This window comes from Sinocyclocheilus grahami, unplaced genomic scaffold (genome assembly GCF_001515645.1).
Source record: "Sinocyclocheilus grahami isolate Dianchi unplaced genomic scaffold, SAMN03320097.WGS_v1.1 scaffold1201.1, whole genome shotgun sequence".
Classification (NCBI taxonomy): Eukaryota; Metazoa; Chordata; class Actinopteri; order Cypriniformes; family Cyprinidae; genus Sinocyclocheilus; species Sinocyclocheilus grahami.
In genome coordinates this window covers 29894-53589 of record NW_015506380.1, presented here as the reverse complement: position 1 = coordinate 53589, position 23696 = coordinate 29894, and the positions used below count along the sequence as shown (strand labels likewise).

At 37.0% G+C, this 23696-nt stretch overlaps 1 protein-coding gene across 1 annotated transcript in view; it reads right to left on the bottom strand.

Annotated features, from left to right (window-relative positions):
• Positions 1-647, bottom strand: part of LOC107567958 (alpha-2,8-sialyltransferase 8E-like) — a 5214-nt gene extending 4567 nt beyond the window's left edge. The window contains exon 1 of the mRNA XM_016253776.1: positions 568-647. Coding sequence (XP_016109262.1) covers positions 568-647 — 80 coding nt within the window. The remainder of the gene's footprint in view (positions 1-567) is intronic.
• Positions 648-23696: the final 23049 nt, after the last annotated feature.

The following is a 23696-nucleotide window of genomic DNA, read 5'->3' as shown; positions in this document are numbered from 1 at the left end:
GAAGTTAGCCTATTTTCAGGCGCTGCGTAATATCATTGCGCCTGCTGCACGATGTAACTACAGAAGAGTCAAGTTTTAAATAGGAAAAATATAGAAACTCTTTGGTCATTTTTGAGCGAGATGCTAACGGTCTAATCAGATTCAATGATCTATGCTAAGCTGCAGCTAAAAGTGCTACCGCCAGACCCGGAGATCGGCTGAATGGATTCGAAAACGGTAAAACTCAACTGTTTAACTCTAGGGGAGTTGGAAAATGACCCTATTTTCAAAAATAGTGGAGTGTTCCTTAACCTGTGCTTCTCGTTGTCTCTATATGCAGAAGTTGATATGTTAATGTGACATCTATGGTAGATAATTTTACTGTTTTTATTGTCTGCATTGGATGATTTTACTGCATGTCTCATGTTACTGCACATTAGGTGTCCAGTCCTGCTTCTGGAGGGTTAGTTTATCTGTTTATCAACACACCTGCCTGGACGTCTGGGCCTCCATAAGCAGAATTGGACATAATACACTTATGCACCAGCAACAGTCATATTTACTTTAATTGTCTGTTTCGCCACACACCTGTTTAGCTCCTTTTGGGTTCTATTGGACACATGTGGACAGCTCATGAATGCTGAGAGATACCCAATGAGATTCGTCATATCAATACTGAGGGAAAGGAAGAGACATTACTACACTGTTTATGTATAAAAAAGAAAGAAAGAAGCTGATACAAAACCTGGTCACTGCATATTATTCCTTAGATAAGATTATTTGCTCATATTCTTATTTAAATGGCATAATTCTGCCCGTTGTGACATACCTCTTAGCTGGAGGGATGTTGGAGAACTTTTGACGAAGTTTCATGCAATTCAGTAATTTAAATCTGTCTGTCATTTCACTTCTGCAGAATAAGAGAACAAAACAGATCTAAATTCTGGTGTAATCTGCAACATTCCACAACAAACAAAGGTAATAAAAATTACTGCCACAAATATTATTGCTTAGGCCATACTGAGACATTACTTTCATTGCTGTTATAGGCTTCGATTTGTGCCCCCAGTCAAGAATTATCAACATCGTTCAAAGATCTATCTTCAACTTCTAAAGTGCCTACACAACCACATCATCCAAATGAGAAGCAAACCAGTATTTCAGCCCTGAAGAACACGGTCCATAAACCACTGGAAAGTAGTAGTAACTCCATGAAGGCCAAAGGGTATGCTCAGGGGTGTTCAGAAAGCTGTGTACTGATGTGGCTTTTCCTCGCCACTTGCCAATTCCATGGCATCTACTGGTTCATGTTCTTTCATCCAAGTCCAGACATCGCAGAGCAGTTCAGCAGCTGTTTATAGATAATCACCTCAACAATCCCTTTGTTTGGTGTGTTTTTCAGGCCGGACCCAGTGACTGTTGAGAGCCCTGAGACACTAGTTAGTTTCAGTGGAGGTTTCTGCATTTGGAGTTGTTGTTGCTCTGAAGCATTGACAATAAGTCTCAGGTGAGATGTCAAAATTTACCAGCAGTTCCTGCCTCAGGCATTCAGAGCATTCCGCCTTCTCCTCATCTAGCATTGCACTGCATTCATCAGGTACACATGCTTACTAAACTGAAAGACCTGTACCCAAAAATTTCAATATGAATATGTGCACTGTTACATCCCTAATCTAAACAAGGTGAACTGGCTGACAATAATTAGGCTGTCTGTAATACAGTGCCAGAGCCGTGCAATCTGCAATCGCATGCAGTTACTGACACTCACTCAATTGCTTTCGTATGTACTCTGGTTTTTTGGGATTTTTCCAATCATGTTCAGCAGGGAGGGGAGAGAATGAGAAAGGAGGCACAGTTACTCGTTTTGGGGGGAGGCAAGTCCCACAAATGCTACTCCTGACCTACCCGCAAAGCTCCCTGAAAAACTATGCTCAAGTGCACCTAGGGCAAAAGCTGCTTTAAATGCAAAGGATGGTCACACTAAATGCTGATATAATTTAGTTATTAGAAGATAATTGATAGGCCTAAATAAAATCTATTCATGATATTACTTTTGATAGCTTTGCAGGTAGGTTTCTTGAAGCGTCTTTGAGACGTTGCCACAGTTCTTCTGGATTGAGTCTGTCTCAGTTTGTTCTGTTTCTTCATGTGACTCCAGACAGACTGGTTGATGATCAGAGCAGATCTCTGTGTGGAGCACTGGCTGCTGTCAGACAAAAATCTCACTGGATTGTTACAATTAATGGCTAAATGAATGTTTGGAAATGTAAACTGATATTTCCTGCAGACACACTACAGCAAAAGATAATTTTTTTAGCTGGTGTGTGTGTGTGTGTGTGTAGAACTCATTTCCTCTGTTCAGCCCATCAAGATCAGATGTCCACAAGTAAAAAATTTTTTTTTAAAAACTAGATAACTGATGTATAGTAGAATGTCAACCTGATAGTTTTGTTTCATGTTTATTACAGTAGAGCTGCTTTCGTTAAAGGCACAATATGTAAGATTTGTTTTATTAAAATATCCAAAAACCAGTAGAACAGTGTTATATATTTTGCTGACTTGTGTACTTACATTATCCTAAATTTTTCGAAGAATGTTCAAATCCAGAGAAATAAGCAATTTTAACTAGTGACACGGACCGTGTACATAGTGTAATTGTGTCGCTTTACTTTCATTTTGTGTTTGTTTATTTTATTAAAGTGTTTATGTGTGTGTGTGTGTGTGTGTGTGGAGAACTCATTTCCTCTGTTCAGCCCATCAAGATCAGATGTCCACAAGTAAAAAATTTTTTTTTAAAAACTAGATAACTGATGTATAGTAGAATGTCAACCTGATAGTTTTGTTTCATGTTTATTACAGTAGAGCTGCTTTCGTTAAAGGCACAATATGTAAGATTTGTTTTATTAAAATATCCAAAAACCAGTAGAACAGTGTTATATATTTTGCTGACTTGTGTACTTACATTATCCCAAATTTTTCGAAGAATGTTCAAATCCAGAGAAATAAGCAATTTTAACTAGTGACACGGACCGTGTACATAGTGTAATTGTGTCGCTTTACTTTCATTTTGTGTTTGTTTATTTTATTAAAGTGTTTAAATGTTTGCCGGTTCCTGCCTCCTTCTTCCCGTGACTAAGAACTTTGTTACAGTGCCTTTAAAGCAAAATATTGTATAAAATGCTTTATACATAAACATGACATAACTCGGCTTGAGTGCCGAATTGACCTTTTGCAAAGCTTGATTGACAGGCAATCTGACCAATCATAATGCCGAATCCACCAACTTGTCCAACAGCTACGTCTGGAAACTAAAAATAAAGGAAATGTTCTGCCTATTAGATCGTGTTTTATTAACGTCTACACCTACCCCAACCCTAAACAATAATGCAAAAACAGTAATTATTGTTGTACAGTCTGACAAAAATTGCACTATATTTATGTGCGCATGCCCAGTAGCCGCAGCTTCTAGCATTAACCTCAAATCAGACATGAGAGTAGATTAACTTTGGTGGATTAAACTTAAAAAATAAAATACGTTCTGATGTTCATTCATGTTTATTTCGTGCTTTAAGTAAATATGAAAAGACGATCGGTTCACGTGTGCTGCTTGAATTGCTGTATTGAGGCGATACAGCAATCTTTCACAATACATTGAAGAGACACAAAACGGTATTTATTGTTTGAATTTCTTTAAAAATGGCAAAATGTGAAAGCTGAGAGTCCTGAGACCTTGTTTCATACCAGAAGTAATCTGCTGTCTTTTTTGTCGGTGTGTTGTCAGTTTCCTCTTTGCTCCGTGATGTATTTTTATCTGCGTGAGAACATGATGTGTAGTGTGAAAGTGGTATGGCTTGTCGGAAATAGCAACAGCAACTAAGGAGGGCAGGTCTTTGCGAACGGTCGATTGCAGAGCTCATGCAAACATATCGACATGACGACGCTACAATGCTTTCTTAACTACTGTTTTCTCACTGCTGTCATTTCTTTGTGTTTATTTTGTTGTTGAGAAGCAATCAACACATTATTTACATATTTATCATTTACATAGAATGTGTCAGTGTTGACACCATGACTAGTTGCAGCTACAGATGATGTAACTATCAAGCGAAGAGTAAGCATAGGGCTTACAACAAACTTTTTTTACATCCAGCTGGTACAACCAGAGTGCAAGCCTTTGGAAAACACTCTCTCTTCGAAAGGAGTCCCAGCCTCACTCCATATTTCCATATGCACTCCATAGGAATGCAGAAAATTTGCTCCCCGATGCTAGATGGAGCCGTTTTCTCTGATAACTTCAGCTTGTGTGCATGATAGTTGGGTTTGGGGGACTGAACTACAGCAGTTGACACAGGAAGTCAGCAGCCTAATAAAGAGGTTAGAGGGCACAGAGTCTCAGTCTCAGACGTCACGGACACGGACTGTTGGCTGAACGTCTGATGCATACGGCACACAAAATTGGAAAAGCTTCAGCACTTTCGAAGTTGTCATAGGATTAAATTATACAGTATTTCTGGGAGACGTGTTTGCCACATTATTTAACGCCATGAAACAAAGATGCCTTGATGCCAAACCCCCTCATTGAAGAAGAAAGCCGTTGTATTTACAACTGTGACGATGAGCGCTTATCAGGATCAACTAGATGCTGGATTTTCAAAAGTATGTGAAATATGTAAAGTTAGTAGAGGGACGCATAAGCACTTCTGATGAAGTCATTCAACTGCAGAAAATTTTTAGACATCCAATTTTTGATTTCGATGAAGCATGACATAATATGGGATGTATCAATAATACCAGGCTTTACTGGGACATACAATTGTGTATCATCTGCATAGCAGTGGAACTCAATATCATATCTGCGCATAATTTGACTCAGGGGTAACATGTAGATAGTAAACAGAAGGGGACCCAAAATAGATCCCTGAGGGACCCCACACAATAAAGGAGCACAAAAGGAGGAGGCATCCTCCAAGCACTAATTATAATAGCTATTATAAGCATTTTTGGACTTGTCTTTTCCACTTAAGTTGGCACTTTAGAAAGTTAATAAAGTAGGATGTTTCAGTTTAGGGTCAGTGATATCTTTTTCTTATCTTACTTGTAAAAGATTTGAAATAATTTCTGTTTATTTTTATTTATTTTTCAGTTTCTGTTTATTTTAATAGCAATATCTGGCAATACTGCATTGCCGGCACTTAAAGTGACAGTAATCAAAAAAGCCCATGGACAGGTTATAGCTGACAGGATAGCACATTCGGTAAGGGAAGCGCAAAAAAAATCATGATATTATCTCTGTCAGAAACGTTATCGACACTGTCAAAAACAGTAGCATATATCATTAGAAACACAGATTTGTAGAACAAGTAGGTTACAGATTGAAATTAAATATGCTAACACTAGCCATGAAGAAGTCTATGCTATGTCATTCAGTATAGTAGTTAAATTTTCACAAATCATGCTAAAAACATTCATAAGAGCAATAGACAAAGTTTTCAGCTATAAAGCAATGGGCATTAATAAAATCTATAACAGTAATATGTATCGGTGCATGAATAATAAGCAATAAAATGATCCACCCCTAACAATAGTAAAGTAGGCTATTAAGACATTTTGATGCAATAAATAGGATATTATTTAAAAATGATCATCCTTCCAAAACAGAGAAAACATATTTCACAAAATACATGTCTGTCTCTTTTAAAGTGTTTATAGTGTATATAATGAGTTGGGGTTACTATAGCACAATTCTTTGTGCTATAATAAATAATAAAGACTGATTACCATCAGTCTGAAGGTCTGGCTATGCGAGACTAGCGGGTACAAAGTATGTTGTATTTTGAAAATACAAAAATACTAAACTTAAATGCCTTAAATACAAATTACAGTTTGTAATTTAAAAAAAAAAAAGACTTTAAAATACAAAATAGTATTTTGTATTTTATACCGATAGACATCTCGGTTTATACTGGTATGTGCCTATTATGTGCTGCTTACTTTCACAGTGTTGCTAAAAATGTGTTTTGTCATTTTATTTTCCTGCAAAGATAATAAAACATTCGCTCACAATTGCTGTCAAAACATGAGGGAAATTGCATTTTAGACTATAGACGAAATGTTGATTTTGAGTGTGCCCTGGATGCACCAGTAAGTGGTGAGATGTTTTGGTAATAAAATGATTGTGGCAGAAGAATAGCATGAGAACGTTATTAGGTCGGGTCTCACGGTATCATCTTAGCGAGCTTTGATTACATTTTACGCATGCACGGTAAGATCATTTTAGCATTTTCAGTGTGGATCAGAAACTTTTGGAAAACGCTTAGAAATGCTTGTGTAGTATTTTGAAACGATAACAACGTATTCAAATGTATCTGGATTAATGATGACGTAGTTTGAGAAGTGCGGATAGATTAAACATAAAAATAAAAATGTAAACTGAATCCATTTCTCACCCCATCATCTCATGTTTTCCACAGTAGGGCAAATACAGGCATGTAAAGATTACCAGGACAATTAGAAGTCCGAAGATCCATTTAAGGAGATCCATCTGAAGGCTTTTGGCTTGTGAGAGAGCAGACACATGTTAACAGGTTATTTAATTCTGAAATCATGATAGAACGAGTCAGAAACAGTGGCAAAAATGAGTTGTATGTTATTATGTTTTCAGCCCTTTGACTTCATATAAGACATTCAAGAAAATAAATGACGAAAATTAAACTCTGAGATAATCATCATAACAAAATGCTGCTAAGTAGCCTTACAAGGGTCAAATGCTTGAAAAATTTCTTCATAAATATTATATACTGAAAATAGATGTCAAGCCCAAAGTTAAACTTACATGTGTTTTTGCAGAATTGGGAGGCTAACAACACATAGTATGTGCCAGCTTTTCTTGTAGTTTTACAGTATGCAATATACCTTGTTTTACACAAGATATTCTGTTTTACACTCTATGTTCTACGCTTATTATTTAGGTTTTTCTACAGTAGCTTACTTTCAGCATCACATTACTATACCCCCCTACAAATAAACATAAAAAAAATGACTTTACAATATTTTAATGTGTTCGCATACTTTCCATTTTATACGGTAGCCTACAGGTTAACCTGTAAAAGAATTCCTATTTGCAAAGGTTTTGAAGAAGTGTTGCTTTGATGGTAAAGCATATGCTTTTTTAGTGAAGTGTTTGTTTGTTTGTTTTGTCCTTTCATGGATATTTGATGTTTTGGTTTATAGAATACCGATTTGTTCAGAAGTTCATAGAGATATGTTTGAAAGTGCTCTTTTTTTTACAACGTTTATGCTTTTAGACACCTTCATACAGCTATTTTGTTATTTATTTTTCTCTTTGTATGTTGAAAATAAGAAGAGTTAACTTACCCGTGGTGCACATAATGCTCCTCTTTCTGACAGGATGTCTCGACCTCCGAATTTACACAGTAGGATATACAAATATTGCACTTTAGACCTATTGGAGGGTTCATTAACAAATGATGAACAAAAAGCAAAAGGCTTTTGTAACGAATCAGCTCATGGGAAATATGAATAATTAATATTAATAATTATAAATAATTCATTATGAATATTTTAGATCCGCTGTAGATATTTAGCTGACCTCTCAGGGTCAACTGTCTTGTCAATTCTAAGAACGTTAATTTCCTGGTTAAGGGAAATAACTTCCTTACTGTACAATTCTACAAAAGCTTGTAGCATAAATCTGCATGATTAGTGACTCCGGTTATGAGCAAACAATGAACACGTCAAGTGTGATACAAGTAAGGTTTTATTAACTACATAAACACTTAAACTAGTCTAACATACTACAGTGTGTAGTACTACAGAGTGTTTCGATCAGAGGATGAACTGCTGCTTCTGAATAGGCTGAATATATCTGTCTGTATAATCCTAAATGAACCTCGCAGACCCTTTTACTGTACACCCAAAATAAATGCAGTACTTAATTACTGACGTTATATTCAGACTGTATAGAAGTGGCTCCTGGTGTAGACTGGTTTCAGCTTAGGTTTGTTTTTTGATGTTTTTGTTCCTTGCCACAGTCGCTATGGCTTGCATATTAGGTGAATAAAGATTAAGTATTGGTATGTCTTTTGTTTAAATATTGTGGCATGACTTTCATTTAACTTTTCAGTTAAACTGCTCATATAGAACAAATCTTAAAAGCAGTCATTTAAATGCATCATTTAACCGTGACAGTGATCATCAAATAATAATTAGGCTTGTCACTACACCAAACTGTTATGAATTGACCAAAACCTTACATATTTTATACCTTTCAAACCTTCTATGTCACAGATTTCTATATCACATAATGAATTAATAACTTCAGCTGCTATAAATATCCAGCCAATATCAGCATGCATAAAGTACACAGATTAAGCAATATACATCTCAGCTGCTTAGTATAGTTCATATTGTCACCAAACTATCCTATTGCCCAGCTCTGAAATGGTTGAATGTGGACAATTAGACATTAAGGTATTACAAACAAACCCATTATTACCAACTTGCTGCTTTGAAACAATGTGTATTGTAAAAAATGCTATTCAAATAATAATGGACTTGAGTTAAGTTGTTTCATTAGGGAGACATTTCTATAAATGTGCACTGTTGAATGGGCTCAAGGAACAGCACTAAAGCAGATGATAGGAATATGTATCTGTTTCTGTGAAGCACCTAACGTGACAAGAACTTTTGTACAGTATCTATATGTGCTACAGTATGTTTGTGTATCACATTTTGTGGCTTCCTGTGTTTTCTTCCTGTGTTTGTAATGAAGTCTGTTTTGTGGTGTTCCCTTACAAATAGTTCTGGACAAATAACGCTCTCCCATTATTAGTTTGCTCATATATTTGGTATTTGTCCAGTTTCAGAGCACCCTCTTGTGCTGACATTTGGTTTGTCTCAATAGAAAGCAGAGAAAAGAAATGTTCTACAACACACATTAACAATTGAATAGCTTATGTGTGAGTGTAGCAAAAAGTTAAATTACAGACTAATCAACCGATTACATTTTTTTAATGTATGACAAATAGCCTATAAACTCAGATTGTGATGTTTAAAGGCCAATGTGAAAAAAAGATACATAATCATTAAACTGGAAATAATGAAAATTATCACCAAACTTCCTGTCTATTTGTCAGACTCATGAGCTGTGTCCCAAAGTTAAGTGCACACACTTCGAAGGGCACTGGCTCCGCCTTCGCAAGATTTCCTAATTGCGACACCAGAGGTTCCCGATTAGCACTCCGTCGCATAGCAACGGTGTGAGAGGAGAGCTGAGGACAATCCTGCCAGGATAGGTGGAGCCAGAATTTTTGGTTTTATGTTTTACGTCATAATGGAGGAGACGGTGATGTACCTCAGGCTTAGCCAAGACCGAGGCCAGGTAAATTACACTGGTTTGCTGCGTCCTTTGTCGGATTACAAATTTAAATGCAGGAATTGGCTTGGAGCTTACTTGAATAATGTAATGATACATATGAAAAACTACAAAATACACACACACACAGCAGTTCAAATGCTGACTGATATCTTACAAAGGTGCAATTTTATATAGTTTATTGTCTTGACCATGGTGATCATATGTAGACAGGTTAGCAAAAATAATACTGTGAATAAAAAATAGAGCATTGTACAGCTCAGTGTTCAGCGGCAGCTGTGACAGCTGAACAGTGCTCTGTATGACCGGTCCAAGTCCTTCAGATGCAGCCTTTGATATAGTTAGCAACAATGTGTTTATATTCTGACAAAATGTTGATACTTTCATTTTCAAAGTAATCAGTGGTGGACTGTAAGGTAGTACATTCGTTACGTATTCTCGAACAAATATGAAGTACTAAGTTTTCTTTTTTCTCACAGACAGCAACAACACTATAAAAATATGGTCTTTTACAACATGATGCATTGTTGTAGATTAAACTACCCAACAGTATATTTAGTAGGTAACTTTAAATTTAATAACCTTGAACATATTCAGAAGTAAAATGCAACATAGTATCATGACTCACACACTGGGAGCACAGGAACGAGCGAGGAGATGAGGAATAAAGTAAATAAAAGGGGTTTTATTGAAGGCATGCTGGGGATCACAGGACGGAAGACATCAGGCAAACAAAATGACACTTAACAGCAGACAGAGAACTGGGAACTGAGAACACTATAAATACACAGACACCAATGGGACACACCTGGGAGCAAATTAACTAATTAATCAAAACACAGCTGGAGACGAATACAGACAATGAGGACAGGAACAGGAAAGACCAAATAAGGGCAAGGAAGGCACATGAGGAGTAAAACACACACAAAACACGGACCAGAGTCTGACATAACTTCCCCCTCTCGGAAGGTGCGTCTCGCGCCATACAACATCCAATGGGGAGGGGGGGTGGGCACTCTGGAGGCCTCTAGGAGCAGGGTTACCGCAGAGGCCATGGCGGATCAGGGGACTCAGGAGGCCATGGCAAGGCAGCCTCCAAGGCCGCGGCCCCAGCCCCAGCCCCTGCCCTGGCCTCTACGGCTGGAACCCTGCTACCGCAATACTTGGGGAAGATTTCGGGCTCCGAAGCCCTCCGTGGGCCATAACCAGGGGCAGGAACCTCCCTGGGCTATACTCGGGAACAGGAGCCCTCCGTGGGCTGGCAGGCTTGACTGAGGAACTGCCGGCGGGTTTGAGAATGCCGCGGCCAGCGGGCTGGAGAGAGCAGCGGCCAGCGGGCTTGACATTGGCGTGGCCGGCGGGCCTGTCTTCGGAGCGCCCGGCAAACTTTAATTCTGAGCTGCCGGCGGGCTTGTCTTCGGAGCAACCGGCGAACTTGAATTCTGAGCTGCCGCAAGGCTTGTCTTCGGAGCGACCGGCGAACTTGAATTCTGAGCTGCCGGCGGGCTTGTCTTCGGAGCGACCGGCAAACTTGAATCCTGAGCTGCCGCAAGGCTTGTCTTCGGAGCAACCGGCGAACTTTAATTCTGAGCTGCCGGCGGGCTTGTCTTCGGAGCAACCGACGAACTTGAATTCTGAGCTGCCGGCAGGCTTGTCTTCGGAGTGACCAGCAGGCTAGAGTGAGCTGCGACCAGCGAACTTGACAACGGCGCGGCCGGCGAGCATGTCAGCAGGGAGGTTCTCACACCACGGGGAACAAACAGGATAAATAAAAGAAAACAAAGGACTATTCAATGAAAACAAAACACGGGAGAAGGAGCGCCGCTTACTGTTTCGGTCTGCTGTTCTGTCACGACTCAGAGGGAGCACAGGAACAAGCGAGGAGACGAGGAATGAAGTAAATCAAAAGGGTTTTAATGAAGGCACGCTGCATATTTTGCGTATAGGGAGGATCGGCTCTGATAACAGTACTCTGAGCCAACTCTGGCTAAGACTTTCTAGTTTTTACTGAAATAAAAATGTAATCATGGGAAAACTATAAAATGGGATATGATTTAACGTGGTTTCTTTATTTCTCATATTTCATATTTAAATCACACACAAGATGGCAGCATCTGCCCTGGAGACCCACAGCACTGCTAAAGACCTTAAGGGCCAGTTTTACTAACAGCTTGCGTCAATGCAAAGCGTCTTTTGGCGTTAGTATCGTCAGGATTTACTAAAGATGCGCAGTGAAGAATTAGCGCTGAAAAGGCGTGGACATTTATTTTTGCGCCTGACCTTATTGAATATGCAATTGTAGGAACTTCCCTTTCAGAGGCAAATGGGAGGAGAGTGCGATTTGCTAAGATTTGCGCTTGTCAAATTACTCTATTTTTGCACATCTTTAGTAAAACCTGACAGTACTATTTTAACGCCAAAAGATTGTTTGCGCTGGTGCAAGCTGTTAGTAAATCTGGCCCTTAAATTATTTTGCGCTTGAAATGTTTAACCATAGTTCATAAAATGTACATGTTTTGTCCATCAATATAATCATCACAAAATAATATAACTTTTACGAATTTTGAACCCTAAATACAAGAGCCAGAACTAAAAAGCAAAACTATAAACAAACTACACCACGATCGCTCGCCTTCAACGTCACCACCGTGCGTCCGACAACTTTTCAAACTTATTTTTAGAAACATGTTCTGCGAAAAGTATTTACTCTGTGAATGAATTTTAAGCCACGTTACATGAACATTTTAATATGAACTGGAATAAATACAAAACTAGAGCCAAAGTAAAACTGAAATGAGACATTAATAAATTAGTAAGTAGTGGATAAATGGAATAATCATAACTAAAGTACACGAAAGCACATATTTCTGTACATTTCGAAATAAGGTGCCTTAAAAGTCAATAAATCCTTGAGTAATATGAATATTTTAATTAAAACCGTGTCTCCACATAGTAGGTGCATTTAATCTATTAAATAACAGCAGAGTGAGTGAGTTTTTGGATATGGTAAGATTAAACTTATTGTAGTGAATAAAGTAACATTTCAGCTATCATTCTGTTAGGGTGGTTACACAAAATGTTATTTTAGCCTTGCTTCTAGAAAATCCTCATGTGCGTCAACGCTGACCTCATACGTCATCCGCCCGGAGCTGCTTCTGTGGACAACTGATGGCGCAAGCTACATTAAAGTGATTATTAAGTTTTGAATATGGATATTTTTCTTACAAAAACGCATCGATTCGCTACAGGAGGCCTTTGTTCACCCCCCGGAGCTGTGTGAGACACTTTTTATTATGGATGGGACCTTTTTATTTCACTTCTTTGGGACTGAAGCACTGCAACACCCGCTGAGTGCAATGAGCTTGGAATAGCCAGGACAATTTTTAATATAACTCCTACTGGATTCGTCTGAAAGAAGAAAGTCATATACACCTAGGATGCCTCTGGGGTGAGTAAAACACAGCCTAATTTTCATTTTTGGGGTGAACTAACCCTTTAAGGGTGATTAAATGGCTGAGATTCGGGCCGGTTATGGCCCATGTGTGACCCTTGTCTTCAATCCAGTTCTGGGCCACTTCAGGGCCGTCATTCTTTGCTGTACTTGGGCTGAAAGAAAAGTGATTGTGTGGCCCGGAGCTGGACCAGAAAACATTTGCTATGTGGGAATTTTTGACATCTCAGTCTGAGTTAAACCTCTTTTTTGGCTCATTTTATGAGTAAAAGAAAACATGCCTAATAATTCTGCACACCTGAATGAATATAAGGAGTTTTTCACTTCCAGCCATCATGGACAATTATATATCACTTATAAATGATTAAATACAAAATCAATAGTAGTTATTAAGATTGATGTGGTAAAAATGTGCTTGGAAAAAAAATATATCATCACAATATCAACATCAACCCAATAATTATGCATGCGGTGAACAGGGCCATATTTTCCAGCACGAGTTTTTTGTTTTATATTTATACCAAATGATAAGCAATAGCCTATCACACAAACAAAAGTGTTATTTTCCCCTGAATATCAGCACGACTGCAAATGTAATATTGATTTTATAAAACAATTCAATAAACAGTTACTACTGTCACTTACATTTTAGACATAATAAGCAAGTTTTGCTTTCTGTAAATTAGCATTTCCAAATGAAATCACAGCGGAACTGTTTTGCATCTCGAGTGCGTCATTGCTGAATGAATCTGTGTTTAAATAAATTAGTTCAATTCATGGTTCACAGAGAGAATCAAACAGCCATTTGAAAGAATGACTCTTCTTCTTTGAGGATTCATGACGGTTGGCAAACCAGCTAAAAAAAACATTATCCAATTATAATATTCATTCAGATCCTTGCATCTAAACCAGTTGTCTTATAATATCCTGTATATTTGGCTATCACATTTATCCTTCAGTTTCTGTGCAAACGTTTCTGTCTTCTTCACATGGCCTGCGATGTAATATTACATGCTCAACTGTCTCTTCTCAATCACAAAAGGCACACAGTCCTGTTTAATGTTTCCATTTCTGTGAGTAATGGCTGATTTAAACCATGTCTAATTCAGAGATGAGTGATTATAGTATCTTCTTTTTTCTTTGTTAATTACAATTCCTCCTATACAGACTTGTTTTTGGGCACTATAAATCTTTCCTTTGTTTCCTTAACCCATATTTCCTGCTATTTTTTATTCACAAAAGTCTATATGTTCCCTTTTCCCTCCTCCCTACACTCTAAAAAAACCCTGTAAAAAATAGGGCACAATATACTGTATTATTTGAAGGAACGTTTCCGCGTTGATTTTTTTACAGGTGTTTTACCGGTATTTAAAATTTTACTCTGCATTGTGTTTTAGAGTTAACAGAAATGTCCATAAAATGTATGGATAATGTCGTGTGTAAAGAGCTGCCAGCACTTTTTCTGTTATTTAAAGGATTTATTTTTTACAGTGTACTCATCATTACTTATCCTGTTTAATATGTACCCTTAAAATGCTTAGTAAAGCTGAAGATGAATCAGAATATATGACAACATCATCCGTTTCACTTTCTCAATCCACCGAAGGGCTAAAATAATGGCTACTGTAGTGAACACTGACAAATCATTTGTTCATTTCTTTATGCTTACCTTGAATTTGGGAACATATATAGCTGTAGCTGTTTGACCCGAAATACAGTCCTTGGAACCGTCTGTAAATGTATGTAGTTCTGTCACGTATTCTTGCTCTATATATTGCTGAACTATAACCTCTTTTGGTACAAATATCTTATTGTAATGCAGCATTTTTATTTGCTGTCCTTTCAAAACTTCAGACACTTCTGTTCTCATGTTGAAATAATCAGCTCAGCTCATAAGGACAATGACTTGCTGCCACCTACTGGCAGTTTAAGTTACATACTTTAATTCCATTTAATTAATTAATTAATTAATCAATAAGCCCCCCACCCTGTGGTATTGTTCACACTTGTGTTCTTCGTGTTCAAACGTGACCGAATACCTGAAATGTAACTTTTTTATTATTAATATTTTCTATAAAATCAATTTTTATTCAATATATATTATTATTTTTTTTCATGGTACAATTTAATATTTATGCAATAATTATATTTTTTTTCCCACTGAAAATAATACTATATATATATATATATGAACAATATCGATATATGAGCGTGAGATATGGCTGTGATTCGGCCATAATCTAATCTAATCACGTAGGTAATCACAGCGTGCCGATATACAGCCATATCTCACGTCTACGAGTGTGATATTGTGTTTATACAACAGTTCGATGGCACGGGTGTGTAAATATATTTTTTTTAAAACAACGGAGTGTCTTTAAAAGCCCTCTTTTGTGCAAAACTACTTCTGATACAGATACCACAAATCTGTTAAACTCAAGGACAGTGATTAATTACATTTACTCAAATAATTAGATAGATATTCTCAAAGACAGCTTTACAGGTTTTGATTTTTTTTCTTTCTTAAACTGTAGAGGTTTTTGTACATTTTTGCATTAATTTTACAACAGTCTAGCCTGAACACAGAGAAAGACGTTGTTACACATAACATCGAAATTCAACAAAATATAAAAAAAATGCTTTATCAGAAGTTAATCAATCTGATTTCTACCTCTTATTTCAGTCTTCTGACTCAATTTTGACATATTGTTACAGCCACAGTTAATTTGTGTGCATATATTAATGTGTTGTGAGTGTGTGCATGAGTGTGTGTCTGTTTTGTACTCTTGATGTTTTAGAGTGTAACACCTTTCTTGGTTGTCTGTGTTTTTACTGCATTGTGGCTGAATTATTGATTTTATTTCATGCATTTTCAGAAACATGCTTTACAGTCACACTAGTCCACATAGTGTCTGTGGAGGGGAGGGTGGAGTGTGCCTATTTTGCACTTTTGATATTTTTCAAATTTATTCAAAAAGTTTCACCCCTTTATTGCGGTGCCTTTTTTCTGCATCGTGAATGATTTGTAGATTGTACACACAAAAAAAAGATCTGTATTTTCACATTTTTGCATATTTCCCATTCATTTCCAAATGACGGTCATTTTTGACTGCAAACACTATTTTTTTTACAACAATTCAGCTTTTTCGAATCAAGTGTTGTCTGTGTTTTTACTACATTGTGGCTGAATTATTGATTTTATTTCATGCATTTTCAGAAACATGCTTTACAGTCTGTGGAGGGGAGGGTGGAGTGTGCCTATTTTGCACTTTTGATATTTTTAGAGTTTCACCCCTTTATTGCGGTGCCTTTTTCTGCATCGTGAATGATTTGTAGATTGTACACACAAAAAAAAGATCTGTATTTTCACATTTTTGCATATTTCCCATTCATTTCCAAATGATGGACCGCGAACACTATTTTTTTAACAACAATTCAGCTTTTTCGAATCAAGTCCACGATTTTTATTTATTTATTCGTGGTCACATAGCAACTGCCATAAGAGTCATCCAATTTCATCCAATTCCGATGAAGTAGCAATTTAAAAAAATGTATAGCATTTATTTTTTTGGGGGAGGGGGGGGGGGGTTGTAACATTCTAAAATAAAAAAGATCTGTATTTTCACATTTTTGCATATTTCCCATTCATTTCCAAATGACGGTCATTTTTGACTGCAAACACTATTTTTTTTACAACAATTCAGCTTTTTCGAATCAAGTCCACGATTTTTATTTATTTATTCGTGGTCACATAACAACTGCCATAAGAGTCATACAATTTCATCCAATTCCGATGAAGTAGCAATTTTAAAAAATGTAAAGCATTTATTTTTTTTGGGGGGGGGGGTTGTAACATTCTAAAATGACCAAACAATACCACATTTTATTTAAATAAATAAATATTCTGTTACAAACAATCTCATTGTATTATTTAGCACTTGTGAATGCAGTGTAAATGCGTTGAGGTCACCTCTCAGATTCTGTGCCACTTCTGCAGTGCAAAGATGGATTTTGCTTATAGCCTACTGGTTTCATATGATTGGATTATTATTATTATAATTCTAAAATATGATCCATTCAATAAGGTTAAAAAGAAGAAGAAGGCTGCTCCCAGACCCGGATTAGATTTGGGCTAATTCCTGGATGTTTACAATGTCTGGCTCTGCCCCTGAATTTAGTGTAAAATTGTGTATCTTTGCCGTGATATTTCACTTTATAATATAATAAGGCTGCACAAATCACTCATTCTGAATTTCTGGACTCACTAGTTCTGCATTTCTGGGTATTTCCTTGGGATGATTTGGTACATTTGGGTTATGTTTGACAATGTTAAGCAGTTGATTATTTATAGGGATGCACGATATTATCGGACCAATATCGGAATCGGTCGATGATGGCTTTAAATGTAAATATCGGCATCGGCCCGATATGAAAAATTATGCCGATATGTCTTGCCGATAAGAGGAATACATTAACTCACATGTGCTCAGGGAGTGCTAGTGATTAGATCAAGTCAACAGTGCGATTAGATCATGTCAGCATTGTGGCTCATTCTTGAAGCAAAGTTTTGCCTGAATGGTGGATTGCTGTATTTAAACTGAGGCCCTGTCCACATGAACGCAGTTATTTTTAAAACCGCAGCTTTTTCTACGCGGTTAGGCCGTTCGTCCACACGCAAACGCAGCACCAGGTCACTCAAACCAAACATTTTTGAAAACTCCTGCCAGGGTGAAGATTTTCAAAAACTCCGGTTGCAGTGTTATCGTGTAGACAGCGAAACCGGAGTCTTTGGCTTGTGACGTCGGAGCCTGCGCTGTTATCTCCGCCTACTGGAGACTTTTTCAGGCTTCTGACTGGCCAACATGGCTTTACGGTTGAGATTATATCGCCACCTGTTGGTTTGGCATGCTCTTGACAGTGCTTCATAGCATGCTTTTGCGTTTTCATGTGGACGGAGATTTTTTTTAAAACGGTAGAAAGAAAAACTATTATAAAAATAGCCGTGTACTTGTGGACATGGCCTGAGAATGCACGTTGACGCGTTTGGTGTGTAATCGAGTAAACAGTAATAGCAGCGGCAGCCTCCCCCGGGTCCTAATGACCATTCGGTAAGGAGTTTTAATTCCACAGGGGGTGCTGTTGGCCTACTTCTAATGAAATGAAAGCAAAATAATATTTAGACTGTTTCTGATTAAATAAAGCAGTAATTGATGCCATAAAATCATGAGTATGTTTTGATTTAAAGGTCAGAAGCTACAGCTTACATGAACAAAAATAAATAAATAAATCACAAACAACACTTAAATTAAATAATATTTTATATACTGATTTTTATTCATTAATGTGTAATATGATGGAATTTTTTTTAAACAAATGATGCGCTCTAAAAGATTTTCAGAATTTTTACAACTCTTTTGCTTTAGACCATCTACTAATGTTAAATCTTAAAATAAAATGTTATGGTTACTACTGCATCTTTCTGGGGAAAAAAGCACTGATTAATATATAGTTTATTTATAGTTATTTTCAAATCTTCAATGTATTGTCATTATAAAATAACTTTATTATTGTTTATTTAATTCTAACAAATAAGTTATTTAAAAAAAAACGAATCAAATATTTAAAATAATTATATATCGGTATCGGCATCGGCTATCGGCCAAAATGAGTTGAAAATTATCGGATATCGGCAACAAATCCAATATCGTGCATCCCTAATTATTTATGATGACCCTGGCCTATTTTCTTTGCATTAAAATGAATGCACACCATTAGAAAAATGTACACCGGGGTGGTACCCTTTCAAAAGGTACTATTGTGTACTGTTTTCATTATTAAAGTACTTTTAAGGTTCTAATACACTTTCTATTGGCTCTATATACAATATCTTAAAGTCCTAAAAGAAATACACTATGTTTTGTCACTTTAAATTGTTCACGTTATTCAAAACTGAGTATTAGCCTATTTGTTCTTCAATATAGTTCTTTCATGAATTGGAGAGTGTGAATCTTCAACAAATTACCTCTCATTCTTACATTGTGACACTAACTCACATAATCTGTGATTGTGTATAGCATACGTCCAAGTGAGTTTCATTTGTAGTAGATAACTGTGGCTATTATCCAAGTTTGAGAGATCTAGCACAAACAACCAAACAAAACCTACTGATGCTCAATGAGGAGCGTGCTATCGGCAGTCGCCTCACTGCAAAAAGATTTAGCCTTTAAAATGTGTTTTATTACAGAGTGAAAGCTCGTTGACTTATTAAGCTCATTAAATAGAAACTCGCTAAGTTGCTGCAAAGAAATTACAGACTAGGGGAGAGCGGGGCACAAAGTAACACTTTTTGACTTTCTCAGTTTGTGTAAATCCACATGGGGTTCAGAATATATACAGTGGGTACGGAAAGTATTCAGACCCCCTTAAATTTTTCACTCTTTGTTATATTGCAGCCATTTGCTAAAATCATTTAAGTTCATTTTTTTTCCTCATTAATGTACACACAGCACCCCATATTGACAGAAAAACACAGAATTGTTGACATTTTTGCAGATTTATTAAAAAAGAAAAACTGAAATATCACATGGTCCTAAATATTCAGACCCTTTGCTGTCAGTCATTAAAGTAAATAGTGTAAATTACATCGCTAATGTCATAGCATAGCAATAGATGTCTTCTGCAAAGCCTTAAAAAACGATCAGAGCTGATAAATAACAGATTGGAGATTAAAATAATAGCAGATGTGTCTCATTTTAAATGATTAATAAAAACAGAGATGAAAAATTAGCCTATTGAATACATTGCACTGTTTTGTAGGTTTAAAATGACTAATACCTTTTCCATTTCATTCATTGAGAAACGCTTCCTGTGTCGTTTGTTGTTTACACCAAACATCGTGTCTTCAATCACTCTGTATGGAAAAGTTATCTTTCAGAAACCAGCTTTTGGTAGATTCCAGATGGGTAACTACATTACATTAACAGTTTAGCTTGCAATATCATAAACAAGGTGTATACCAACGACATGTGGTTTTTGATATTACACATTAAAAGTATATACATCTTTGCTAAACCACAGCACCTTCAGAAAGGATACATTATTATAAACGATACAGATTAATTAGCTACCATCCTGCTGTGTTTCTAAAACAAATGCCGTTATTATTAATTTTTTTTACAAACAAATATTTGAATTATTTCACAAACATACTTCACTTCCTGTCCTCTATAAATGAAAGCAAAACGCCAAATATATCTGGCATAAAAAATGTTTGTAATAAGCTTTTATAGTGTATATGAGCAAGCAGACTGCTGTTTTCCCAAACATTTTATCAGATGATAGAATTTTAATTGTACTATGGTAAACTAGGCTAAATCTTCAGCGATATCTTTAAAATATTTTAGAATTTTGGCGCACTTTTTTTCTCTATAATGTTGATTTGGTAACTAATACATACTGTAAATGTTGTTATGCTATTGCATGTGTGGAAATATTCAAACCAGGTGTGTTACAACTAACTTTACCGTTCTAAACAGAGAGATGTGTGCCATATCATGCAATCAGCTGAGCAATTACCGATGATAAATTACAGTAAAATGAGGGAGCAGCTTTGAGGTATTTATTTACACCGTTGTTGTTGTTTGATTTGCATCTGTGTACTATGATTTAGTAGCGTTTGCTCGGCGAGAATCACAGTTTCCTGTGCTCGCCTGACTCAGAGTTGACTCAGTCATAGTGAATCAGATTTGAAAAATGGTGGGGGATTGTTTCTGTGCTCCGCTTCCTTCCTTTGCCTTCATTCAGAAAATGAATGTTCTCTGTCTGTCCGCGGGCCGGCCCACCGTGTTACTGTGCGAATGGTGACTCAAACTCCCGAGAAACCCACACAGAATACAGGTCCCTGACCGCTGCAGCCGTCTGTCTGTGATTAGCTCCGAACAGAGCAAACACTGCAAACCATGAGAGAGAATAGCTGTGGTGTGAAGGTTTAAGAATCCATTATGGAAAGCGAAACTGCTGAAGGAATAGTTCGCCCAAAAATGGCATTTCTACGATGCATGTACGACTTTCTTTTGCAGAATGTCCCGAGTGCGGTGTGTCTACACCGATACATGGTGACCGTAAAGCCCTGAACATGGTATACATGTACTTTAAATGTGGTCTATAAACTTGTGCAATAAAATTCAAGTCTTCTGAAGACACGATAGCAATCAAATATTTGCCAGTTCTGTTGTGGACAGCAGGAAAAAAAATGTACTATGTAGTGAAATGCAACTAACTATACATTCATGCATAGCCTATATGAGAGCAACAACATGTTTACCAGCTTTTGAAAAGAAAACACTGAAAAGTCTGATTAGTAATGCCAAGTGTGCTAATGTGCTAATAAGGAATTGTCTGTAGCCTATTGAATACATTGCACTGTTTTGTAGGTTTAAAATGACTAATACCTTTTATAATATATCATATATCATAAACAAGGTGTATACCAACGACATGTGGTTTTTGATATTACACATTAAAAGTATATACATCTTTGCTAAACCACAGCACCTTCAGAAAGGATACATTATTATAAACGATACAGATTAATTAGCTACCATCCTGCTGTGTTTCTAAAACAAATGCCGTTATTATAAATTTTTTTACAAACAAATATTTGAATTATTTCACAAACATACTTCACTTCCTGTCCTCTATAAATGAAAGCAAAACGCCAAATATATCTGGCATAAAAAATGTTTGTAATAAGCTTTTATAGTGTATATGAGCAAGCAGACTGCTGTTTTCCCAAACATTTTATCAGATGATGCTAAAATGCATATTTTGTATTTAACAATAATAATAATAATAATAACTCATATTTTGTATTTATTTTCACTGATTTTATTTTATTTATTTTTATTATTCATTTAACTTTACCTTCTTTAGTAAAAGTCCAATAATAAAAGTTAAGACATTTGTTATTATTACTCTTATATAAGTGTTACCATATGGTGATTTAAGGCGTAATGCAAGAGGGTGAATATCTGTGAATTGCTCATAGACTGCGTGTGTGTGTGTGTGTGTGTGTGAGGGGCGTGCATGGGGGATGGCAGACACGGCGGGAAAAGCAGGAGGTGCATGCTCGGAGAAAATAAGCCAGTAGTTATAGTGCCAGAAGAGCACATGCTGAGCAGAAAAAAAACATTACAGCTGTTCATTCATACTTCTTCCTCTGCGTATTGCTCGAGGTATATATGGACATGACAAATGCCTCAGAACAGCCTCGGGGCCCATGAAGAACAACCTCAAACAAGTTTAATAGTTCGACAGGAAGCTGATGAATGTTTTGTCTGTTTGTCATCAAAACCCTCCCTCTTTAATTTACAAAATTCTTTCAGTTTCAAATTCCAGAACGACAAAAAAAAAATCACAGTTTGATTAGAGGATACTCACTGACTCACAGTGACTCGTCTGTGAACAGCAGGAATGGGGGAATTAGTCGTGTTATTTCCATGCTATATATAAGTGGCACGGTTTTGCATTTAAAAGATGTCTCAGCAGACCGAATGGACCATTGTGAAAACACAGGTCAGTGAAATGCGCCAGAGGCTGTGCTAAATGGTGCTTTTACTCCTATTTGCAACACAATAGGTATATTGACCAAAGCAGGGTGCCGATAGCTGCAGCATCACACCTTGCTTTGATCACAGTTTGATTAGAGGATACTCACTGACTCACAGTGACTCGTCTGTGAACAGCAGGAATGGGGGAATTAGTCGTGTTATTTCCATGCTATATATAAGTGGCACGGTTTTGCATTTAAAAGATGTCTCAGCAGACCGAATGGCCCATTGTGAAAACACTAAACACTAAACGCTAAATGGTGCTTTTACTCCTATTTGCAACACAATAGGTATATTGACCAAAGCAGGGTGCCGATAGCTGCAGCATCACACCTTGCTTTGTGTTGTAAATGTAAAGCAATTTTAGCCTACAGCCTTCACCAGGAAAAGACCAGCCTTTCACAAGTCACAGGACTTTATCTCTTTGAATGCATGCAGTGATGTTTGCCATATCAGACCAGAGTTATGTTTGATACACATGCTGTTTCTATGTAGATCAGTATAAACATATATTGATGAGAACTGAATTTGCAACTTTCAGCAAAAGGTTACAGTTTTGTGAGGGACAAACCAAAGTAACTTTAATTGGACCCAACAAATACCATGGTGTATTGTGCACTTCTTCAGGAAGACAGGTCTTCAGTCATTTAAGGGGTGAAGGAGATGCAAATCAACTTCCCAAGCAGGACATTCAGAGATGATCTGCCGTGTGTCAGTGGAAGGCATTGAATCCATGCTGCTGTTCATTTACCTGCTGCACTGATGTTAAATGGATGTGACTTTAATGCATCATGTGAGTAATGTTGGTCTTGATGATGAATATGTTCTTTGGCTGGTTCTCACATCTGATCAGCATATAATGGAAGTGAATAGACTCCACGGCTTTGAGAGTCAATAAAAACATACACAGACAAAACCAAATTAAACCCTGCACCTCGTGACGATACATTGTGGTCTTAAGACACGAAACGATCGGTCTGTGCAAGAAACTGAACAGTATTTATTTAGTTTTTTACCTCTGATCCACCGCGATGTCCAACTGTCCTGAGCGCGTTCACAACATCCGGCGCGTGACGTCAAATAAATACGGTTGGGCAAAAAATTCCACGTCGTCTGATGATATATCAAAATCGTCTTCCATTGTGATGACCTGTACTTCTAAATATCTTTAGATCATCGCAGTGCCAGTGAACACATACACAATCTCTGCACTGTGTAAATAACGAATGACGTATACGCGCGACAGATCGCTTCCGCACATGCG